The sequence below is a fragment of the Camelina sativa genome, chromosome 6 (assembly GCF_030686135.1).
Source record: "Camelina sativa cultivar CO46 ecotype springtype chromosome 6, ASM3068613v1".
NCBI classification, from domain to species: domain Eukaryota; kingdom Viridiplantae; phylum Streptophyta; class Magnoliopsida; order Brassicales; family Brassicaceae; genus Camelina; species Camelina sativa.
In genome coordinates, this window is record NC_141885.1 from 7477113 (window position 1) to 7497672 (window position 20560).

The 20560-nt window shown below is 38.8% G+C and overlaps 2 protein-coding genes and 1 long non-coding RNA gene across 5 annotated transcripts; 2 read left to right on the top strand and 1 right to left on the bottom strand.

Annotated features, from left to right (window-relative positions):
• The first annotated feature begins 6737 nt into the window (after positions 1–6737).
• Positions 6738–7517, top strand: LOC104790612 (uncharacterized). The gene has a single exon (XM_010516392.3). The coding sequence runs from the start codon at positions 6749–6751 to the stop codon at positions 7310–7312; it is 564 nt and encodes a 187-aa protein (XP_010514694.1). The 5' UTR covers positions 6738–6748; the 3' UTR covers positions 7313–7517.
• Positions 7518–7990: 473 nt separating this feature from the next.
• On the bottom strand, positions 7991–13011 carry LOC104790614 (protein ENHANCER OF LHP1 1). The gene is made up of 12 exons (XM_010516393.3): positions 12537–13011; positions 11308–12431; positions 10997–11173; positions 10789–10902; positions 10279–10383; positions 9801–9935; positions 9650–9705; positions 9458–9560; positions 9249–9365; positions 8822–8948; positions 8593–8723; positions 7991–8480 (listed from the first exon to the last, which is right to left on the bottom strand). The coding sequence occupies exons 1-12, from the start codon at positions 12811–12813 to the stop codon at positions 8358–8360; spliced, it is 2589 nt and encodes an 862-aa protein (XP_010514695.2). The 5' UTR covers positions 12814–13011; the 3' UTR covers positions 7991–8357.
• A 122-nt stretch (positions 13012–13133) lies between these two features.
• On the top strand, positions 13134–18650 carry LOC147942385 (uncharacterized). Of its 3 annotated transcripts, XR_015558848.1 has the most exons (4): positions 13134–13346; positions 13565–13848; positions 18103–18152; positions 18339–18650. It is a non-coding gene; the product is annotated as an uncharacterized LOC147942385 (long non-coding RNA). The 3 variants fall into 3 exon arrangements; XR_015558849.1 differs by lacking the exons at positions 18103–18152; positions 18339–18650 and adding an exon at positions 16656–16958; XR_015558850.1 differs by lacking the exons at positions 18103–18152; positions 18339–18650 and adding an exon at positions 14072–14320.
• The last annotated feature ends 1910 nt before the right edge of the window (positions 18651–20560 follow it).

Below are 20560 nucleotides of genomic sequence, written 5' to 3' on the forward strand. Positions count from 1 at the left end.
CGGTTTACTACCATGGTGTTCTTGGTACCATGGTTCATCATCGGAATAACGATCTTCGTGCTCTATACTTGATCAATGTCGAATCAAGCATTGGCTAACGATCACGGAATTGGAACTACGTACGATCAACGGTACAGACGGCGGTCGCGGTACGGACGGCGGTCGCGGTACGAACAGCGGTTGCGGTACGGACGGCGGTCATGGTATGGACGGCGGTCGCAGTACGGACGGCGGTTGAGGTACGGACAGCGGTTGCGGTACGGACGGCAGTCGCGGTAAGGACGGCGGTCGCGGTACGGGCGGTGGTCGCGGTATGGACGATCTGTGACGCGTGGCCGTTCGAGCAGACCCTACACAAAGATGAACGCGTGGATTCTCTGTTTGTTGGGATCGACACAAATAGACAGACCTTGGACAGCTAATGATAGAAAAAGCTAAAGCAAAAGCAAAAGCAAAAGCAAAAGCAAAAGCAAAAGCAAAAGCACAACATGACAACCTAAGTTCAAAACAAAAGAAGGACCACACGCGCTGAGATTCTAGACGCTACACGTGGCTTTTAGGCCACCACTAACAACGACTAAACAAAAGAACACAACTTTATGGATCCAGACTACCCGAACGAAGAACAGCTCAAGAACACTAAACACCTAGCAAGAACAAAACTTTATACAAACAGACTAGACCCTAAACAAGACTCAAACTTGACCGTACAAGGACGTAAAGGAAGGAAAGATACGACCTTGTGAGGAACTTTTAGCTCTAATACCAAACTGATGTGACCCCGGACTACGGACGTGGTTCACGGACGTACAGACGGAGGATACAGTGGAGCGGATCAGAGAAGCGGTTCGGTTAGGGACGAGAATGGATGCGAATGGCCGCAGAACAGCAGACGTACGGACAGATGGTCGGACGCGGCGGACGCTGCCGATAAACAGACGTATGGACGCGACAGATGGACGAGTGAGCGGGTTGAACGCGGATGGACTAGGGAGTCACGAGGAGATACTCGACTCGTTCGGCTCTAGTTAGGAAGCGGATGGAAACAGACGCTATGTACGGACGTACAGACGCGTCGGATGGACGAGTGAGCGGATTGAACGCGGATGGACTAGGGAGTCACGAGGAGATACTCGACTCGTTCGGCTCTAGTTAGGAAGCGGATGGGAACGGACGCTGCGTACGGACATACGGACGGACGCAGTGGATGAACGGACGGTGGATTGAGTCGACGACACACGGGAGATGGCTCGGCCCGTGATACGGTCGGACTAGAAGGTCATGAACCCGGTTCTTGAACCTTCTAGAGTTTCTCTAGAGCCAAGTCCCGGACTTGAGCGGGAGAGAGCAATGAACAAAGATCCAATCTTTGGGCCAATAATTTCTATATTCCATTCTTTCCTTTACAATGAGGGTTTAGGCCTTTATATAGGCAAGCTTACATAAGGGAGACACTAAAACCCTAGACGCGCGGCCATGATCTAAACCATACACTTGGCCATAAAGTAAAAGCAAAAGTAAATCAAAGCAAAGACCAATCCAACGGTCATAAGAGAGTTCAAAGGAAATAAAAGAAAGGAAGGAAGGAGATAGGGTTGCCACATCATTGGTGGGACGTGGCTGATAGGATCTTCACTTCTTTGGCCCATTATCTTGTCAATGAAAGTTTCCAAGTCATGAGCCAAGCGGGAATGAAGTGGAGATGCACTAGAGTTCGCTGCCTCATTAAAACCCCTTCGGTAAACCCATTGGGACAAACCCGAAGTAGGAAAAAGAGTACAGCTCCTTCTAATGACTTAGGGGTGTCTTCACGCTAGCGTGATGGTGAAGACACACAAACCAAGCTTCCCAAAGCTGGTCGCACCCAAGGCTCTTCATTGGTGATGCTAGCCATGAGCCATTGGTGTAAGGTTGGAGCTTGGCTTTTCGAATAGATGTCCTTGGGACGCGTACTATATGATCTTGCCTTGCTCCCCTTGATGGTCCTTGGGCCTCGTTGGTACCACATTGATGTTCTGGACCAAGTTTTATGCTCCTACGCGAGCTGCTAGGCGATGGTACCAATGTACCGGTTATCACCGCGGTACGGCCAGGACCCGGGTTCCATCAGAAACCGTATTACTTTGGTATCGTCACGGTCTGCCTCCGAACCTCTTGTTGCTAGTCACGATATTGAGGAATCCACGAATCCAGCTACGAATCCTAAATCCACGTTATTGGTTTCAAAAGCTCATATTTTCTATGAAGTTGAACATGCTGAATTAACGTATCTTCTGATTTTGAAACCAGACTCTCCATCAGTGACAGAGACTAGACTACACCTATTGCGTTTCATGCTCTCCTGAACGAGTTCAAGGATGTTTTTCCTAGTGAGTTACCAGAGGGATTGCCACCAATGCATGATATCCAGCATTGTATTGACTTGGTGCCAAATACGGTTTTGCCGAATCGACCTCACTATCGTATGAGCCCGATGGAGCATGATGAACTTTGTAAGCAAGTAGAGGACCTTCTTGCTAAATGTTATTTGCGAGAAAGCCTTAGTCTGTGTGCAGTGCCAGCCTTGCTTATTCCCAAGAAAGATGGTACTTGGCGTATGTGTGTGGATAGTCGGGCGATTAATAAAATTACGGTGAGGTATCGGTTTCCAATTCCTTGTTTGGATGATCTCCTTGACCAAATTGGTTCTGCTTCTATATTTACCAAGTTAGATCTCAAGAGTGGCTATCACCAAATCCGTATTCGCCCTGGTGATGAGTGGAAGACTGCTTTTAAGACTAGAGAGGGTCTTTTTGAATGGCTCGTTATGCCCTTTGGTTTGTCAAATGCTCCAAGCACTTTCATGCGTGTTATGAATCAAGCCTTGCAACCTTTCATTGGATGGTTTGTTGTCGTTTATTTTGATGATATACTGATTTTTAGTTCGACTCTTTCAGAACATCTTGACCATTTAAGTGACGTTCTACTTGTGCTCCGCCGTGAGAAATTATTTGCTGCGCCTAAGAAGTGTTCATTTGGCGTGTTGGAAGTGCTTTTCCTTGGTTAGGTCATTTCTAGCAGCGGCTTGAAAGTTGATCCATCTAAGGTCAGTGCGATAAAATCTTGGCCATCCCCGAAGACAGTTACCGATGTACGAAGCTTCCATGGCCTTGCCTCCTTTTACCGACGTTTTATTCAGCATTTTAGCGGTATCATGGCCCCAATAATGAACTGTATGCGGTCAAGCCAGTTCATATGGACGGATGAAGCGGAAGTTGCTTTCCGTGAGATCAAGATGAAGTTGTCTTCAGCCCCCGTTTTGGTACTTCCCAATTTTTCTTTGGCATTTGAACTCCATCGTGACGCTTCCAAAACAGGCATAGGAGCGGTGTTAAGCCAGCTGTGCAAATTTGTTGCCTTTTTTAGTGAAAAAATAGCGGGCTCGCGTGGGCGTTATAGTACGTATGACATTGAATTATATGTTGTGGTCCAAGCCATTAAGCACTGGCGTCACTATCTTTTTCACAAAGAATTTGTGCTTTTTACTGATCACGATGCACTTAAGCATATGGGGGCTCAAGATAAAGTTTCTTCACGACATGCTTTGTGGTTTGCCTATTTGCAACAATTTACGTTTGTGATTAAGCACAAGACGGGATCGCTTAATAAAGTGGCTGACGCTCTTAGTCGACAACATTCACTTCTCATGACGTCTCATACGTCTATCACCGGTTTTGCGATGTTACCGGAGTTGTATCCTACGGATCCATTTTTTGAGAAATTTGGAGTGACATTGAGCTGGACCGTAGCTCTGATTATTTGGTGGTCGATGGATTTTTGTTTCGTGGAACAAAGCTTTGTATTCCTGCCTGTATTCTTCGACTTCAAGTTATTCGGGAACTGCATGGTGAAGGTCACATTGGACGTGATCGGACATTAAAGTTGGTGACTGACTCGTATTTTTGGCCGATGTTGAGAAGGGATGTTGAGGGGTTTATTGTCAGATGCGGAGTTTGTCAAGCTTCAAAGGGTAAAGCCTCTAATGTGGGTTTGGATTTGCCTTTGCCGATCCCGACACAACCGTGGACTGATATTAGTATGGACTTTGTTCTTGGCTTACCGCGAACATAACGTGGTAATGATTCTATCGTTGTGGTTGTTGATCGTTTTTCTAAGATGGTTCACTTCCAAAAAAACGACAGATGCGTCCCAAGTTGTTGTTTTGTTTTTCCGAGAGATTTATCGTCTCCATGGCCTTCCTTTCTCCATTGTCTCTGATCGAGATTCTCGATTCTTGAGCCACTTTTGGCGCTCCTTGTGGAAATTATTACGCACTAGTCTGGATATGATTTCTTCCTATCATCCTCAATCGGACGGCCAAACTGAGGTGACTAATCGAGCATTAGGTGATCTTTAGCGGTGTTTGGTTGGTGACAATATTCGTTCTTGGGATAGGGTTCTTTGTCAAGCAGAGTTTGCGCATAATCATGCGGTGAATCGTAGCACTGGATTTAGTCCATTTCGCGTGATGTATGGTTTTGTTCCCCGCGGTCCACTTGACTTAAATGTAGCTCCGGATCGTACACGTTTTCATGGGAGGGCTTGTGATGTTGTTGAAGAGTTTCAATCTGTTCATGACCAGGTCAAAGCTAATTTGGAGGCTGCCACCGTGAAGTATAAAGCTGATGTTGATATTCACAGATGTGACGTACACTTCGACGTTGGTGATTTGGTCTGGGCTGTTCTGACAGAGGATAGATTTCCTAAATCCACTTACAACAAGCTCAAGGCTTGTAAGATTGGTCCTTTAGAGGTTCTCGAGAAGATTGATAATAATGCTTATAGACTTCGTTTGCCTCCTCACATGCATACAGCCGATGTTTTTAACGTTAAGCACCTATTCTCGTATGTTAGTGATGATGACGACGTCAATTCGAGGACGAATTCTTCTTCACCCCTGGCGACCTGATGTAGCGACATCTTCTAATTCTTTTGTTGGACTTTATATTTATTTTATTAGTTTTGTTGGGCTTTATTATTTATTATTGGGTTTCTCTTAAGTCGGTGTAGTTGTTACTTGCTCGACAAGTTCCTACGAGGGTTTTGTGTTTGCGGAGACATATAAATACTCTTTTTTTTGTAACGTGAACGACAGCCGTTTAAAGAATTTTAATAAAAGAGAAGTTTCTCTTGTTCCAAGTCTTCGAATTCTCTTACTCTTTGATCCATTGATACAAAGATAATAGAACTCAAAGTTGCGACTTGTTCTTCGAGAATCCATTGATCTCCGGAGTTCGTGTCGTACTATCACCCTGCATTATTTAAGCCCTTCTCTTGGAAGTTACAATGAGTAGAACAGAGTAAACTTCGGTTGGTTAATGGTAAAATCTGAAACCTGAAACAAGCTTGTAGGTTTATAAAGTTGTCTGACCGATGATCTAACAAGTGATAGAATTGTATCAATATAGCCCATCGTTTATATAGATGTATAAAACAATGGCAAGTTAGGAATTGTGTTCATTATCTGAATAGATCATATATAGATTTCACCTCAATCTCAATCAATCACCTCGGTTGGTCATAGTGGAAGTTTTTGCAACGTTCTCTTTTGTGCTTGAAGGTGATGTCACCACAAGGGAACACGTTGCACGAAGCTGATGATGTTGAGTCTGGACAGTTATCCTTTACTGTGTATAAGAGTGGACAAATGTGGTTAACAAGAAGAGTTCAGTCGTAGTTAGTGGCCTTTAATTTGTAGTATTGGTTTTCAAATGTTATTTAGTGTGTGTTTGGTTTAATGAAACTTTGAACATGTATGCCATTTTTTATGTTCAAGATCTAAAAATAGGATTTGTCTGGTTTTAATGTGATAATGAAAGAAGATGTATTTTGTAGAGAGCTTGTAGATATGAAAAGTTTTTTTTTCATAAGTCAAGATTTTAGTTTCCGACAGTTTTCAAGGTAAGCTTTGAAAATCGTTTTGGAGCTTCACTTTAACCACCATGAAATGCATTATTTCTTTATCCAATTTTACTCGTTTTCTCAAAAACTTCTACATTAGTTTTGAGTTTTGATCTTGCCCCTTATTTCGCGCGGCAGAAAAGAAGCCAACACGAAAACACAATTAACAATAAAAATGGTTCTCCAATGCAATATAATATATTAAAAATTATCATTTTAGTCTATAATTTCATTACAATAATTAAAAATCATTGCCAAAGAAAAAATCAGGAAAAAGTAATAAGAAAAACCTAGAAAAAAAATATTACAAATGAACAATGTCACAAACTATATTAATAATGACTTTTTTGTTTTAGTTTTGTAGTAAGAATAATGATTTTAAATTACAAACATGACACAAAATTAACCCAAAAAAAAAACTATCTCGCGCGGCGGCCAGATACTATCCTAGTCATATATAAAGAAAGAATGTCTTCCAAATTTCTGTTCGCGCGAGTAACAATTTATTTTCAGACATTTTTAAAAGCAATAATGATGAAATATCATTTACAAAAGCAATAATGATGAAATATTGTTAGTAATTCGAAATATATATGACCGTCATTTTCATGAGACGAAGGTAAGAAAACTACTAAAATATTCTTGAGAAGTCCTATTGTCAATAGAACCGTTGAGGTTGAGCCTTATCATCATAGGGTATGATTCATAGCCGTTACAACTTCTCCCCAACGGGCGCTTAGTTATTACTTTCTCTGTATAAAACTTGAAAATAAACTTTAATTTCACAAACTCCACAAATACAAAATCAATGGCTTCTTATTTTCAGAGAAAGTTATGTTTGTTCCAAAACATTCTCGTATCGTGTCTGAATCTCACACTCCTCATCCTCTCCCTCTGTTCTTTCGTACCGATCATTATTCTTAGAAACCCTCCAACTTCACTCGGTTTAGCCGTCCTCGCTGTCTCTCTCCTCTCTCTTATCTCTTCCTTTGCGGGTGCCTCTTTGGACCAATCTAGATCATGTTTCATCGGGCGAGTCACACTTCATGTTTCTTCTTTGACGGGTCAGTTGATGGCAGTTTTTATGATGTTTAGCAGAGAAAATCAGAGTCTTTCCTTTCTGATATCGCCACGGGACCCTAGAGAGGCTAAAGCTTTGGTTAGGATAGAATGTGGGGTTTTCATGGTGATGATTCCGTTGCAGATGATGGTTCTGGTTTTGGCTTGTGTGGTGCATTGTTACTGGGTTAGAGAGTTGGAAGGGTTAGATGCGGAGAGTCAAAGTGAACGTTCTTTAACAAGAAACTGTAACACAACCGTTGAAGAAGTGAATGTTAAAACAATGGAACTGGAAGAGAAGACTCATGTATGAGTCCACATTTTGTGTTAATTGATTCGGGGGCATTCAAAGTTATATTTTATGTCTTGGTTAAATAGAAAATATTATTTGCTGTACAAAGACGCATGTATTTTATATATGAGTATGTTTGCACCAAAAAAATATATATATGAGTATGTATGTATCAAGCAATCTTTATAATGAAAGATCTATGAGTATGTATGTATCAAGCAATCTTTACCATAGATATATATATGGTAAAGCGTACTATTAAACCGTTATATAGGCCACGATACATCCAAATGTAAAAAGGAAAAGCACCAAAAACCTAATTAGAAACTCTTTAAGACTAGGCTTGGATTTGGGCACCTCGACGGTGGTATGTGATACGGTATCTTGAGCGTGGATGAAGCAATGGGAAGTTTCCACAGATCCTTTGTGAGTGGTGTACGTTAAGCAGCTCTTGTCCAAAGGAACACTTAGGAAGACAAATACAGGAAGACGACCTGGAAAGAATGTGTGGAGGAAGCTGTGAAGATTGAGGACAATGTTCATAGAAAAATCGTGGAATAAGACAATGCCAAATCCTTCCATATGATCATGTAGAATGAGAAAGCTTCAACAGGTGGCTGATTGCAGAATTTCTACAGTTCAAGTTTCTGTTTCACCATACCTTTGATAATGATTCTTTAACTAATCCTGTATCATAAGTTTTTGTAATCATTCAGTTGTAGGATCATAATATAAAATAAAGTGAAACAGATGTATCCATCACTCTTTTAATCAAAACAACATCCAAATAAGATCATCAAACAGTTGATTTCAGGAACGGGTTTGAAGAACGTCGAGCTTCTTCTTGATTCACTTCCTTTCTCAGTCCCCTGTCTTCTTTGTTAACATTGTTCACCGGATTCTTTATTAAATTCAATTTCTTGATCTCTTTTATCTTCACATCTTCAGTTTCGTCTTTCTTCATTTGTTCCTTCCCTAGCTTAAGACCTTCTGAAACTTTTGCTTTCCTTACAAATGTAGTAGCAGACAGCTTAGTTGCAGAAGATTTCATAACTGCCTCTGTGTTTTAACTAGTCTGGACCGAAGCTGGAGGATTCTGAACCTTGGATTCAACTCTCGTAACTACTTCTCTGTTTGGATTCTGCGAAGGATTTGTTGTCGCCTCGTTAGCTTCTTCAAGCAACCTTTCCTGTTAGTTAAGAACCAGAAGCTAGCATTACATAAGAAAAGAAATGGTGGTCTGTATCTTATCTTCTTCTATTTTGTGCGATATTCAAGAAATGAAAGTTCTTCTAGAGTACCTCAAGTATGCTGCAAAACTTTTCTGCCAAAAAAGGAAGCTTGAGTTTTGTAACCAGTGTAATTGCTGCTCTCATTGATTTTTCTAGAGTTAAAAGCCTCATAAGTTCACTGGCCCTTACAAAACTGTCACCTGAAAGAATGTAAAGAATCTTGTTGTTAAAACCTGAATAATAATGGTCTTAGAATCTGACTTCACACAAATGTGTGACACATAAATAATTAACTTACTATTACAGCACGAGCTGATGAGCCTTAATATGCATTTATCTTGAGAAACTTCCATGTCAAAAGCTTCATCTTCAAGTGCTGTGGTATCCACCCCGGCCGAAGCCATATCGTCCACTCTTTGTTGAGTCTGAGATTAGGAAAGTATTGGTATTGGTCAAATACATCGATATTGATACTAGTTTCAGCAGATTTTGTGATGTTCTGTCTCTAGTTTGGCCACACATTAACGTATGGAAACAAAGGTTGCACAACAGCAGAGATTCTCCTGATATATTATCCATGTTGCTTACCCAAAACAACTAACTAATTCCCACACATTTCGGTAGCTAAAACTTCGGGGACACAGATCATACTGCTTAACAAAACTTGACCAGAAAAAGGAGAAATAACAGCAGATAAAAATGGTATAACTAGTAGAAAGGAAAACCTCGTATAAACGCAGCTGCTTTAGCATTAACTCATTTTCTAGAGATGCTGCTCCTAAATCTGAGGATGCAAGCGGGAGAGAGAGGTCCAGTATGGTTAAGATTGGTTTTGGTGTCACCTGAAAATGAAACGGCAGGAAGAATAGTAGTGAAGCAGCCTATTTTTCTGAAAATTTTAAACATCTTAGCATCGAGAACAATAATATATTACCTGTGGGAAAATCTCAGGGTGTTTACAAGCTATACAGTACACACTGGTTGTATTCAAGCCAACGACCCAGTAGTTTTCTTCTTGTTTCTTCTCTTTACTGGTACTGCAATTACAATGAGTTCAGTAAGTACAAACATCTTGAATAAACATAAGAAACCTTCTTGGAAATTGTAGATAGCTAAGGCAAGAAACCTGAAGACTGGGATCCATGAGCCACCACATTGACCTGTAAAAACTCTCAACACGCCCTGTATGAAAAACATTTTTTTGTTGTAGTGCGTGTTGTATGCAATGAGCACCAAAGCAATAGCAAATGAGTGAGCAGAGATGCAAGAAAGCACACCTTGGAATCATATGAGCTCAAAGAACCTTCGTCACTGAATCCTATCCATGTTAAACGTGAGCCAGGGGTTAACGCAACACGGCCTTTCACCTCCTCAGTCATTTTTGATATGTTTAAGACTCTAAATTCCATCACCTGGAAATTGTTGAAACAATGATGAGGCGAGGATGCATGGTAGATAATAACCTGACTGAATATTTGTTGTCGTTTGGATCTAGTGCGATCATCTTGAAATATGTTATATGAGAGGATGATACCAACATGTGCTTGTATGAAACTTTCCTCAAATATTTTAAACATATAGTATTAACTGAATTTTTGTAGAGTGAAACCACAGCAAAAACCAAAAAAGCCTATCCCAATGTATCGGTATCAACACGTATAGATGATGTCCCCTTCTCCACTATTTACTATCTAGGGGAGGCCAAGTGACTCCAAGTTTAATCTAAGCGACGAACCAGTGAGAAATAGTACCTACCTGTTCATTGGAAGGAAGACAGTCTGAAACATGAGTTACCACAGCAAGATGATCCTTGCGTCCTACAGCAGTGACTACAGGCCCATCAAGGGAAAGAATATGTTTCTGCAAGAAATGACCATAAATTATCAGATCAAATAAACAAAGTATTTCAATACTACAGAACATATTACACACTAGCGTTCTGTTTCAAACTGAGATCTGTTCATGTCAAAATACACCGATTATATGCGATATTCCTGTTTGCTGTTAAATTCTGTTTTTTTTTACAAGCGTTTTGTTTCAATTAGTTCAGTGTTTTACAAGAGCTGCAGATTCTCATGCTAACTATATAGTTGCGTCAATAGAAACTTTTCATCTGTGAATACTCCAAGGCAAAATTCACAAGAGCAAGTTAAACAAAAAAATAAACCATTACAACACTTAGTGGCAAACTATGAGCAGTCGGCTGTTTAGCCTATCATCTTGAATGAATTATGACACAAGATAAAGAAGTGCAAAAGAAGAAACCTGTAAACCACCCTCGCTAAATATGCGAAGCAAATTGAGGCTTGTAACTGCAGCAACCCAACCAGCACCATTAGCAACAACCTTCACCTCTTCACCTTCAAACCTCATCGTCCACTGGATGAAACAATCAACAAGTAACCAAGTCATATATTTTCCTGTCCTGGCACGTAATTTTTGCTGAGTACTGTGTACGTAATGATCGTCTAACCTCACTATTACTGGCCCAGCTTCTAAATGGTCGATACATCAGAACACTCATGTTCTTTTCTCCCTTGCAGGGATTTGCAAAAACACATCCACTTTCATTGATTGATGCCATGGTGAAGCCGTAAATGTCAATCATTGATGAAACTCGTGGACCTCTTCCAGTATCATGAAAATCTGTCTGCATTTCAAGTGCAAGCAAAAGAAAAACTAAAAATTACACAAAAAGAAACAAGTGTATGACTCTTTCTTTTTGAAAAACTTATAAAAGTAAAACATCAAGTTAAAAACGTAACAAATGTACGCCTCAAGTACCTCAATACGGGAGTTCCCCTCATGTTCAATTGTAGTTATGCATCCCAACATATTGTAACACAAGAATGTCCGTTTTCCTGGTTCCAGTGGTGTAGCACCAGGTTGAAAGGAACTTTGCATTTTGTACTTGGTTGATGCTGCAGTGCTTTTAAAAGCCCCACTTCCTGCATACTGCTTTTCTCTATGTGCTCGATGTGACTTTTTCCTGAATTCAGATGCCGAAGGTAAGCTACTCCCATCATTAAATTCCTCATATGCATCAACATCATCGTCAAAACAAGTTTTCTTCCTCAGTCTTTTCCTGCTAGTATGATGAGATTCTCCATCATCACTATCTACAAAAGAATCATTTAAACTTTCAGATGCACCATGAAGTTCCTCCTCAATTTCGTCATCAAAATTAAGAATTTCATTCCTCTTCTTTGGTAGTATGTCTGGAATACCCACAGTAGGAGAGATCATGGATGATGGAACTAAAGATTCCCAACTTCCATATTTGCCCCTGGCATCAATGACAGACAAAGCATTACAGTTTGGTTTCCAGGCCATACAAGATATTCTCTCCTCGAATTTGTGTCTGTCTATGTCTTGCTTCTTATCAACATCCCAGAGAAGCACTTGCTTATCAAGACCAGATGTAGCTATATACTTGCCATTAGGAGCCCAGGTTAGATAGCAAATAGCCTCGAGATGATCACCTCTCAAGGCAAAAAGCTTCTCCCCAGTGAATCTATCATACATGACCACATCGTTTCTCAAACCAGGAACGGCAAGGGTTCTTCCATCGGGGCTCCATCTAAGAATATTCACAATGGAAGTGCTGAAACCTGTGTCGGGCGCAACACCCTTAAGGATAAACGAAACGATTCCGTTCTGGAGTTCCCAGCATAAGACAGTACCAGTTGAGTCAATCGAAGCCAAGAGCTCACCATTAGGGTGGAAATCTAAGCCAGTCACAGGTCCTTTATGACCTTTTAAAACTCTAACAATAGAACCATCAAATGTGTTGATAAGTTTGATTCCTTCATCATCTCCAGCAGCTGCCAATAGACTCCCTGAGCCATTAAATGCAAGCACGCGAATCGGAAGCGTAAACCTCGTTACGTTCGTCTGAAATTCCCCACCTAAACGCGGCAAAAAAAAAAAGATTTACACAGAAAAACTTATCAACACAAACTGAAATGTAAGTGATGAGAAAGAGAAGGAAAGTGATGTGAATAATAATATACTTGGGAACTTGTAGAGCTTCACACAATGATCGATAGATCCAGAGGCGAGGAAAGTAGAGTCGTGGCTGAGAGCCAATGCGGTGACGCCGTCTTGGTGATGACGGAGAATCGTCGGGGGTAAAGTTGAAGGCGAGAGTCCGTCGTGGACGGAGATTGAGGGATCCGAAGAAGATGAGGTCACGAAATGTTCCGCTTTGTGGTCCCACAGGATAGAGCAGAAGGCGGCGCTTCCGCCAACTTTATGAGCTTCCCGGAGCTTTAAGGATCGTGATTTCATCGGAAATGTCGATTCTCTGGCTGGTTTGGTTCTCTAGGGTTTTTTCTTTTTTTTTTAATTTCTATCTGATTGAGAGATTTGGGCAATTTTCCCTCTTAACCTTGATTTTGGCGCCAGTCTCACCATGGGAGGCGCGGGTTTTTTTTTTTCTTTTTTTCTTTTTTTTTTACTTTCTTTTGTCTTCGAAAAATGTAGTTCGAACTGGGAAATGTAAATATACTAAATATTAATACAATAACTTGCAAAAATGCAGAAATTACAAAAAAATAAATAAATAAGAATAAGAGATATTCTCGTAAATAGCACAATTTTAATTTTTTAGTCCAAAACTAGCACAAAATTATATACACAAAATCAAACAATTCTCTTTCAAATTAGTTTCTCCTTCTTTATTTCGAACGCTTCATCTCCGTCGGAATTATCCACATCAGCTCCTGGCTTGATCTCCGCCGGAATCACTTCTCTTCTCTTCATCCTTCTCCGACGCTTCACCTCGACACCAAATCGATCCGACGAGTCTCCGGCTTTGCAAGGTAACGTTTGTAACCATAAGCATAATGAAATCCATTGATTGAATCTCTCCTTTCGTTTTTGATTTCACAAAATATGATCTTTTGATCGATTTCAAGTAAAAATTCTGGCACTACATTATAAAATCCATGTTCGAATTATACTCCTCTCGATGAGTATACATATCTGGCAGATACTATCTGCGTATAATAAAAGTGATCCTTTCTTATGGATATTTTAGAGATGGAGGTAGAAACAAATAAATATGCAAGGAGGTGCTATAACAAGGAAGATTCGTATCTTATTGGGTGCAAATCGAAGTGGGGCTGCAATTAAGTTCATCAATTTATGCTATTGTTTCTGGGAATGGGATGAAGTCAAAGTTGTCGCTTCTCAATCATCTCTCATCTTTGTTGATAAACCTTCTCTTCCCATAACGTGACTCTATATACTGATGAACATGAATGGTCTAGCTGGAACAAGATTGGTGATCATTGTTTTTTGTGTACTAACACATTATGCAAGGTAAATCATATTTTTCTCATTAAGACTTTTCTTGCTCAGTATTGGATAGTTTGGACTCTAGATTAGCTCTTTTGGCTATTTCCTTCTAATGGTCTGCAGATTCATAAGCAACTTAGCTAAAGAGCTAGAGTTGAAGATTGTTTGCTTCTAATGATCTGTTCATTGCATTTGTAACAAACAACGGTTTGCTATAATCCCACGCTCTTATTATACATGTCAACAGATTATCACATAACCCACCAACAATCTGCAAAAAGAGAAAGCACAACAGTTTTTTAGATCATGAAGAAACATAAAAATATGGAACAATCCCTTAACAGAACGTAACCCTTGTGTTGCTTGATAAACTTGGAATTACTCTCGTTAGCTTGTGGAGTTTATGGTAGTGTTGCAACGGCCAATGGTGGTGTTTTTATTAGATTTACACCTGCAGACTTTCAGATGCTATGTAGGTATTTAATATTTCACATCATTTATGTTACAAATGTTATGTTATGGATGGTGTATTTTGTGAAATTTGATGGTTATTGAAGCAAATGGTAGTTTCTTAAAAATTCGTGTAGGTTCTTTGAAATTCAGGAAAGATACCTTGACAGCTCAGGATGACACTGAGAAAAAATATTTCTATATATTTAGGAATATTTTATAGGGATTGAATAATGTTTAGGAATGATATTTTAAAATTTAGGATGACTTTCGATTTTGGTCGATTGGGTTGGTTTTATTCATCGTTTTGGTTCGGTTTGGTTTAAGGAAACCTTATAACCCGAGTATTTAATGGAAAATCGACCTAGGGTCGTGAGTTTTGGTTGTGAGTCGCCGTTCTAGAGAGAAACAAGAGGGAGAAAGGTGTTCTTGAGAGTTTGTATCTTGTGATAGGAACAAAGGAGAAGGCTTCTAAAGGTTGGATTCGTTGTTGTGGGGTCAATTATTTCTGTTAAAGAGGTGAGTGCAAGACCATGGCTGATCTAAGCCTGAGATTTCTTATGTTTTGCTTGATTCTATGTTGTTTGTGGTGTTGTTCTTGCTTGTGGTGGTTGTGTTATGGTTCTCATAGGTTCCTAAAGCTTTTGGGTGAGTTTGGGACGGATTGGAGAAGGTTAGAAATGGAGATTTGATGATCGGCTTCGAGCAGAACATCTCTGCGGGGTCGGTGTCGATCGACACCAGGTAGGTGTCGGTCGACACCAAGTAGAGGTCAGTGTCGGTCGACACCAACTTTTTTGTCGCTTGTTTTTCCCTGGTTTGTTGTGTTGCTTAACATTTGAATCTCGGTTGCTTGTGTGTATAGCCCAGTAGATAGGAGGATTGCCTCACTGAGTGTTTATTAAATACGCTTGCATCTCAATTTGTGTTTGGGGGTCTGATAACTCTCTAATTTACATGTTTTAATGATCCCTTTTTGTCCATATTTTGCATTGTTTTTACCCTAACCTGAGCATTTTTAGGTCATTTACTGTAGGAATCCACATTTAGGCCATTTAGGGTTTTTCATTCTTACATTTGCATATTTTGGATGAATACAAGTGCTTAAGAGTCGAAAATGGGGAGAAACAAGGTCAAATCAAAGTATCTACCCGAAGGAGCTATGGAACAGGAAGAACAGCCCGAACACCAACCCGATCAAAGAGGATCCAAGAACAGAAAGAACAATCCGAGAGCTTATCCGAAGAGCAACCCGAGCACATCCTTGTGCACCTCATCGAGCAGACCCTTGGGCAGGACTAGGAAGCTAGGATTAATGGGTTTCCATATATAAACCCTCCCTCTTCTTCCACTCGCCCTAGCACGCCGCAGACCCTCAGAACAGAGAGCGAGAGCTTCTGGGAGAGAAACTGAGCGACTCAAAACTCTTTCTACACTTTTGTTAGGATTTAATTTCATTTCTTTTTGCATTTTCGATTCTATACTCTTCTACTCTACTCTATTTTCAATATAATGCAATTTTTGTTTATCTATGCTTTTATGTTTTCTGCAATGAGATCTGAGTAGTGTAGTAAAGTTTCTAGGGATGGGATAGACAATTTGTGTTCTTGATCGGTTAGGATGTCTTAGCTTTGATATTTGTGTTTTATAAATTCCCTTCTAGATTGGTGTTCTTAATGCTATCAACAGACCGAGAGGTTGAGATTAGATCTAAGGCGTTTTACCACCGAGAGATGTAGATGAAATTCTTGAATCAATCAATGCTAGAGATTTACCCACTTAGCCTACGAGATTAGATGAGTAAGGGGTTGATTGACAATAATGAATCGGTTTGTATTGCCTGCTTGGTCATGTTTCTCCAACGAGAGTTGGGTAGGGAAGTGATTAAGGTTGATTGTTTTTATCACAAGAGTGTTTTAACAAGTATTCGAGATTAATTGTCTAGGGAATATTTTCTTGAGGCATGTAGGACATCCATATTGTTCAGGAACACTTAGGAGTCGATTACCCCATCCTTAGGAGCTTTCGTATTTATATTGTTTGCATTTTTATTCATCACTCGATCCCTTACCCGAACAGGTACACGATCACCTGCTTCGAGTATACCTTCGAGTTGTTCTTGTTTATCTTGTTCACTCGATCACCCCACCTGATCCTGTACTCGAATGCTTGCACCGAGTGCTTAGGTCGTGTGATTCTTATTTATTTGCTTTTTATTTATTTATTTTAGGATTGTTAGATCAAACCCAACTATTTCTTGACTTGACTTGCATAGTTCTGATCAAATCTTATCTGCTAGCATAACGACCATTTGGATTGATAACTCTTTGTACTACAACTGCATAGGGAATTGATACCCTGAGTGAAAATCCTGTTATTAGGTGTTGTAAGAACTTGTCCCGTGAACCCCACTAGCTCCCTGCTAGCTGCCCCCAACGGACTGTCTGTGGACCCCGCTAGCCTCCCGCTAGCTCTCGCTAGCCGCCCAAACGGACCCCAAGCTGGCCATGCAGGACATCTTTCAAATGAAGTTTATTTTTCTATAATAATAAATTATCTTTCAGTTATAAGTATATAATTTTTGAATAAAGTTTATATATATATATACATATCAACTCATGTTGTATCACGGATCATAATCTTATATATATAGGATTAATTACAGAATAAGGCATTTCTTCCCAGATTTTTATTGAATTAGGAACTTCTGTCCGTGATTGCAGAAATGGGCATTTATAGTTGGATAAAAATACGTTTTTACCCTCTTCAAAAAAGGAAAAGAATTTTTTTTTTTGACCTGTGATTTCGCCGATGACTGAACGAAATGGTGATGATGATGAATCTAGGTAAATGAGATGATTTTAAAGATGATCAGAATTTTTTATTTGATAATTGTTTTTGATTAGATCCCTTAGGTTTACAAGATAGTATCCTCTTAGGGTTAAGATTTATTCACTCAAAACAAAATTAAGTTGAATCTATTGAATTATAGTTTTGGTTGAGAGAGGTTGTGTTTTAGAAGCCAAATAATTGGTGTTAAACGTAATAGAGACGGTGCTGATGGGAAGGTGAGAAGCCATGGTTTTGATAGGCAGAGGAAGCAGAAGGATTTGATCGGCGGAAGAAAAGTTGTCGTTGTTTGGTGAAAAAGGAAGAAGAAGAAGATAGGAGCAAAACTGATTTTTTCTGTAGTCCAAAAATACCTAAAATTTGAGAGTATAGACTATAATTCATAATTTAAAAGATTTGCCCAATAAAGCCCCAAATCCATAAATATCCTTATATATATATATGAGAGACAGATAGAGGAGCATTGATTCTATGATTTTTAATTTTTATTTACATGAGTATTCTTAAGGAAAATATTTAATAATCACTTCATTCAAATTAACCAACGTCAATGTCGAAAAATGATTGCGCTTTTTGCAACATTTACAAAAACTATGGAAAAGTTTGTGATCCTGTTTAAAGAGTTTTATGTGCATAGTATACTTAAAATATAATAGAAAAAATAATACAAAAACTTGAGAAGACCTATAAATACATCTTAATTTATTCTCTATGTACCTGGGTTCTTCACAATAAAAGATAGAACAATACAACGATTCTATATCTTCGATCTTTACCTATAAAATACGTCTCTGAAATGAGATCATCTTTTTTCATTTCTGTATTGCTCATCTTTGTTCTATTAACGCCGGTTCAAGGTAATAAAGTACAATATATTTGGTTATACTTATGTCTTTTTTACATATTTGGAGTTTTCTAGTTTAATCATTATTAAGATTTGCGTGGAGATACTAATAAGATAGGGTCATGATTTTGCAGGTTCTCGATTGGAAAGAACTGTGAGAGAACTCATCAGTAATAAAATTAAGGTGAGCTATGTACTAAATACAGCCACGGATTCAACAAATTATACCAAAAAATATTTGTACACCTAAGATTTTTTTTTTTTTTTCTAAATTTATTTTATAAAAATTTTCTCTGTTTTTATTTATCCCTTATGATTTATCTCGATTGGACTGATCTCAATGGTTTGTTTATATTGCAAATACATATAGGTGGTTCAAAGATTTTATGCAATGAGTATTACTGGACATGATGAACAACTAGTAGCTGTAAACAAAGTGAAGCAGAGAGTTCATCATCAAGGTTCTAAGAAAGCGCATCATTCGTTGCCTAACATCCATGAAGATTACTATGGACCAAGGGGTCACCGGCCTCGGCACCATTAGGCATTAGCTATTCTTCTTCATTTATCCTTAGTATTCTTTTTTTCTTTCCCAAATCATTATTTTCTGAGTTTTATATATTTATTTACATTTTTAGGGAGATTTCAAAAATACCCTTTTTGTAATACCATTTTTTAAAAATACTTTCTCTTTTAAACTTTACCAAAAAACCACTAAAAAATTATAAATTTTCAAAATTTGTGTGTAAGCTTATAAAAATATACATAAATTACTTTTCTATGTGTGTAAATTTTTTTTATATTTTATAAATACAGTATAAATACCTTTTAAAAACTTTTTAATTTTTTTTTAGAAATCTTTAAAAACCTTTTAAAATGTTTTAAAACTTTATAAGTATTTGGAAGTCTAGAGATAGTAGTTATTATCTAGAAGTAGCTTGTGAACCATATAAAACTTTATAATTTTACATATTTAAAAAGGTATTTTTAAAAATAGATAGATGAAAGAGATATTTGTTATAAAATATAACGCAAAATACAATATAATTATATTATACATGTATATGTGTATATGTGTCACAACCCATTCCCAAACCCTTTGAGTGTACACTAGTTTCCTTAGTGAAAGTTTATTTTAAAACATTTCTATATAATAAAAACATTTCTATATTCCGGAAAAAAAATTATTCTTTAAATAAAAAACCTTAATGTATCATCTCAATAATCTTGTCAAAAAAAATAGAAGAATTTCTTAGATAAAAACAAATCCGAACATAAAAAAAAGTTAGGAATTAACCAGTAAACTTATTAAACCCAATGTTCCCAAAATCACACCACAAAGCGAGACGAACTTTTGCAACTACTCGAGGTTCTCACCAAGACCTGAGGAGAAAAGAATAGGGAGTGAGTAATTAATTACTCAGTGAGGTGGTCAACACTGCCCACCGAAACATAACCTCACAAATACACATTCACATAACTTCCAAACACTAGCATAAAATCAGACAACAAGCATATAGCTTTCACATGCGTGAAAGACTAAGACATTCCACAATAATTATCTTTCAATATATATTTAAGTATTTTACTTTGATAATAGGTTTGGCCATCAACACTTTTTCCGGCTCCCAAACCCCTTTTCTTAGAAGACCACAACCAATAGCTCGATTTTTCCCCTGCTCGTCAGCGGTTTATGACCCATAATGAACCCGTCGGTTCTTTACAGTCCAACAATCTCAATTCCGTTATAATTATTTCCTTTATAATTTTCTCACCATCAAAACTAAAGTACGACATAAAACCTTAACAAGCATCATGCATCTCACGTCATCATATTACCATGCAGTAAGCATTACGACTTCAGGCATTAACAATTGACATGCATATCACGTATTAAATAACCATGCAGCAAGCATTATTAATGCATGTAAATATTATTACTCTAACACCTAGCAACCAACAATAAATAATGTCTAACTCTATACTAATGCTTATCTGATTCACAAAAGCGTAAATGAGGTGTTATGAATCCGCAAATCACTCCCCCACTTGTCTCTTGATTGAAAACGACACTAGGAACGGAGAGGTTGAAAGCGGTTAACCTGAAACTTGCACAAGAAGAAAACTATTCAGCACCCTAATATGGAACTTGCGGATCAAGAGGACCAGAGCAGAGGAACCAGAGACTTACTGCCCAAGGAACCAGACGACCTAGCTTGCGGAGCAACCAGAAACAACAGCAACGAACTAACTTGCAGATGAAGAAGCCAACGACCTGACTTACGACAGAAGCAACAGATTAAAGAGACTAAAACAGTGACGTGAAGGAGATGGAAAACAGGTTAATGTTTGGATTTCCTTACCCAAACGAACCACCGGTGATGGATCTCGACTCCGGCGAGAGAAGTGAACAATGGAGACAAACGGTGACTCAAGCGGTGATGACTACGGCTCGACGTAATGTGGCGAACAACTCGTTCCCACTTTCTCACAGACAAGGTGATCTCAACGAGGATGGTGATGGTGACTTGAGATCCAGATTTACGGAAACAAGGGAGTGATCGAAGTTGGAACGAAAACTTTGAAAGCGGC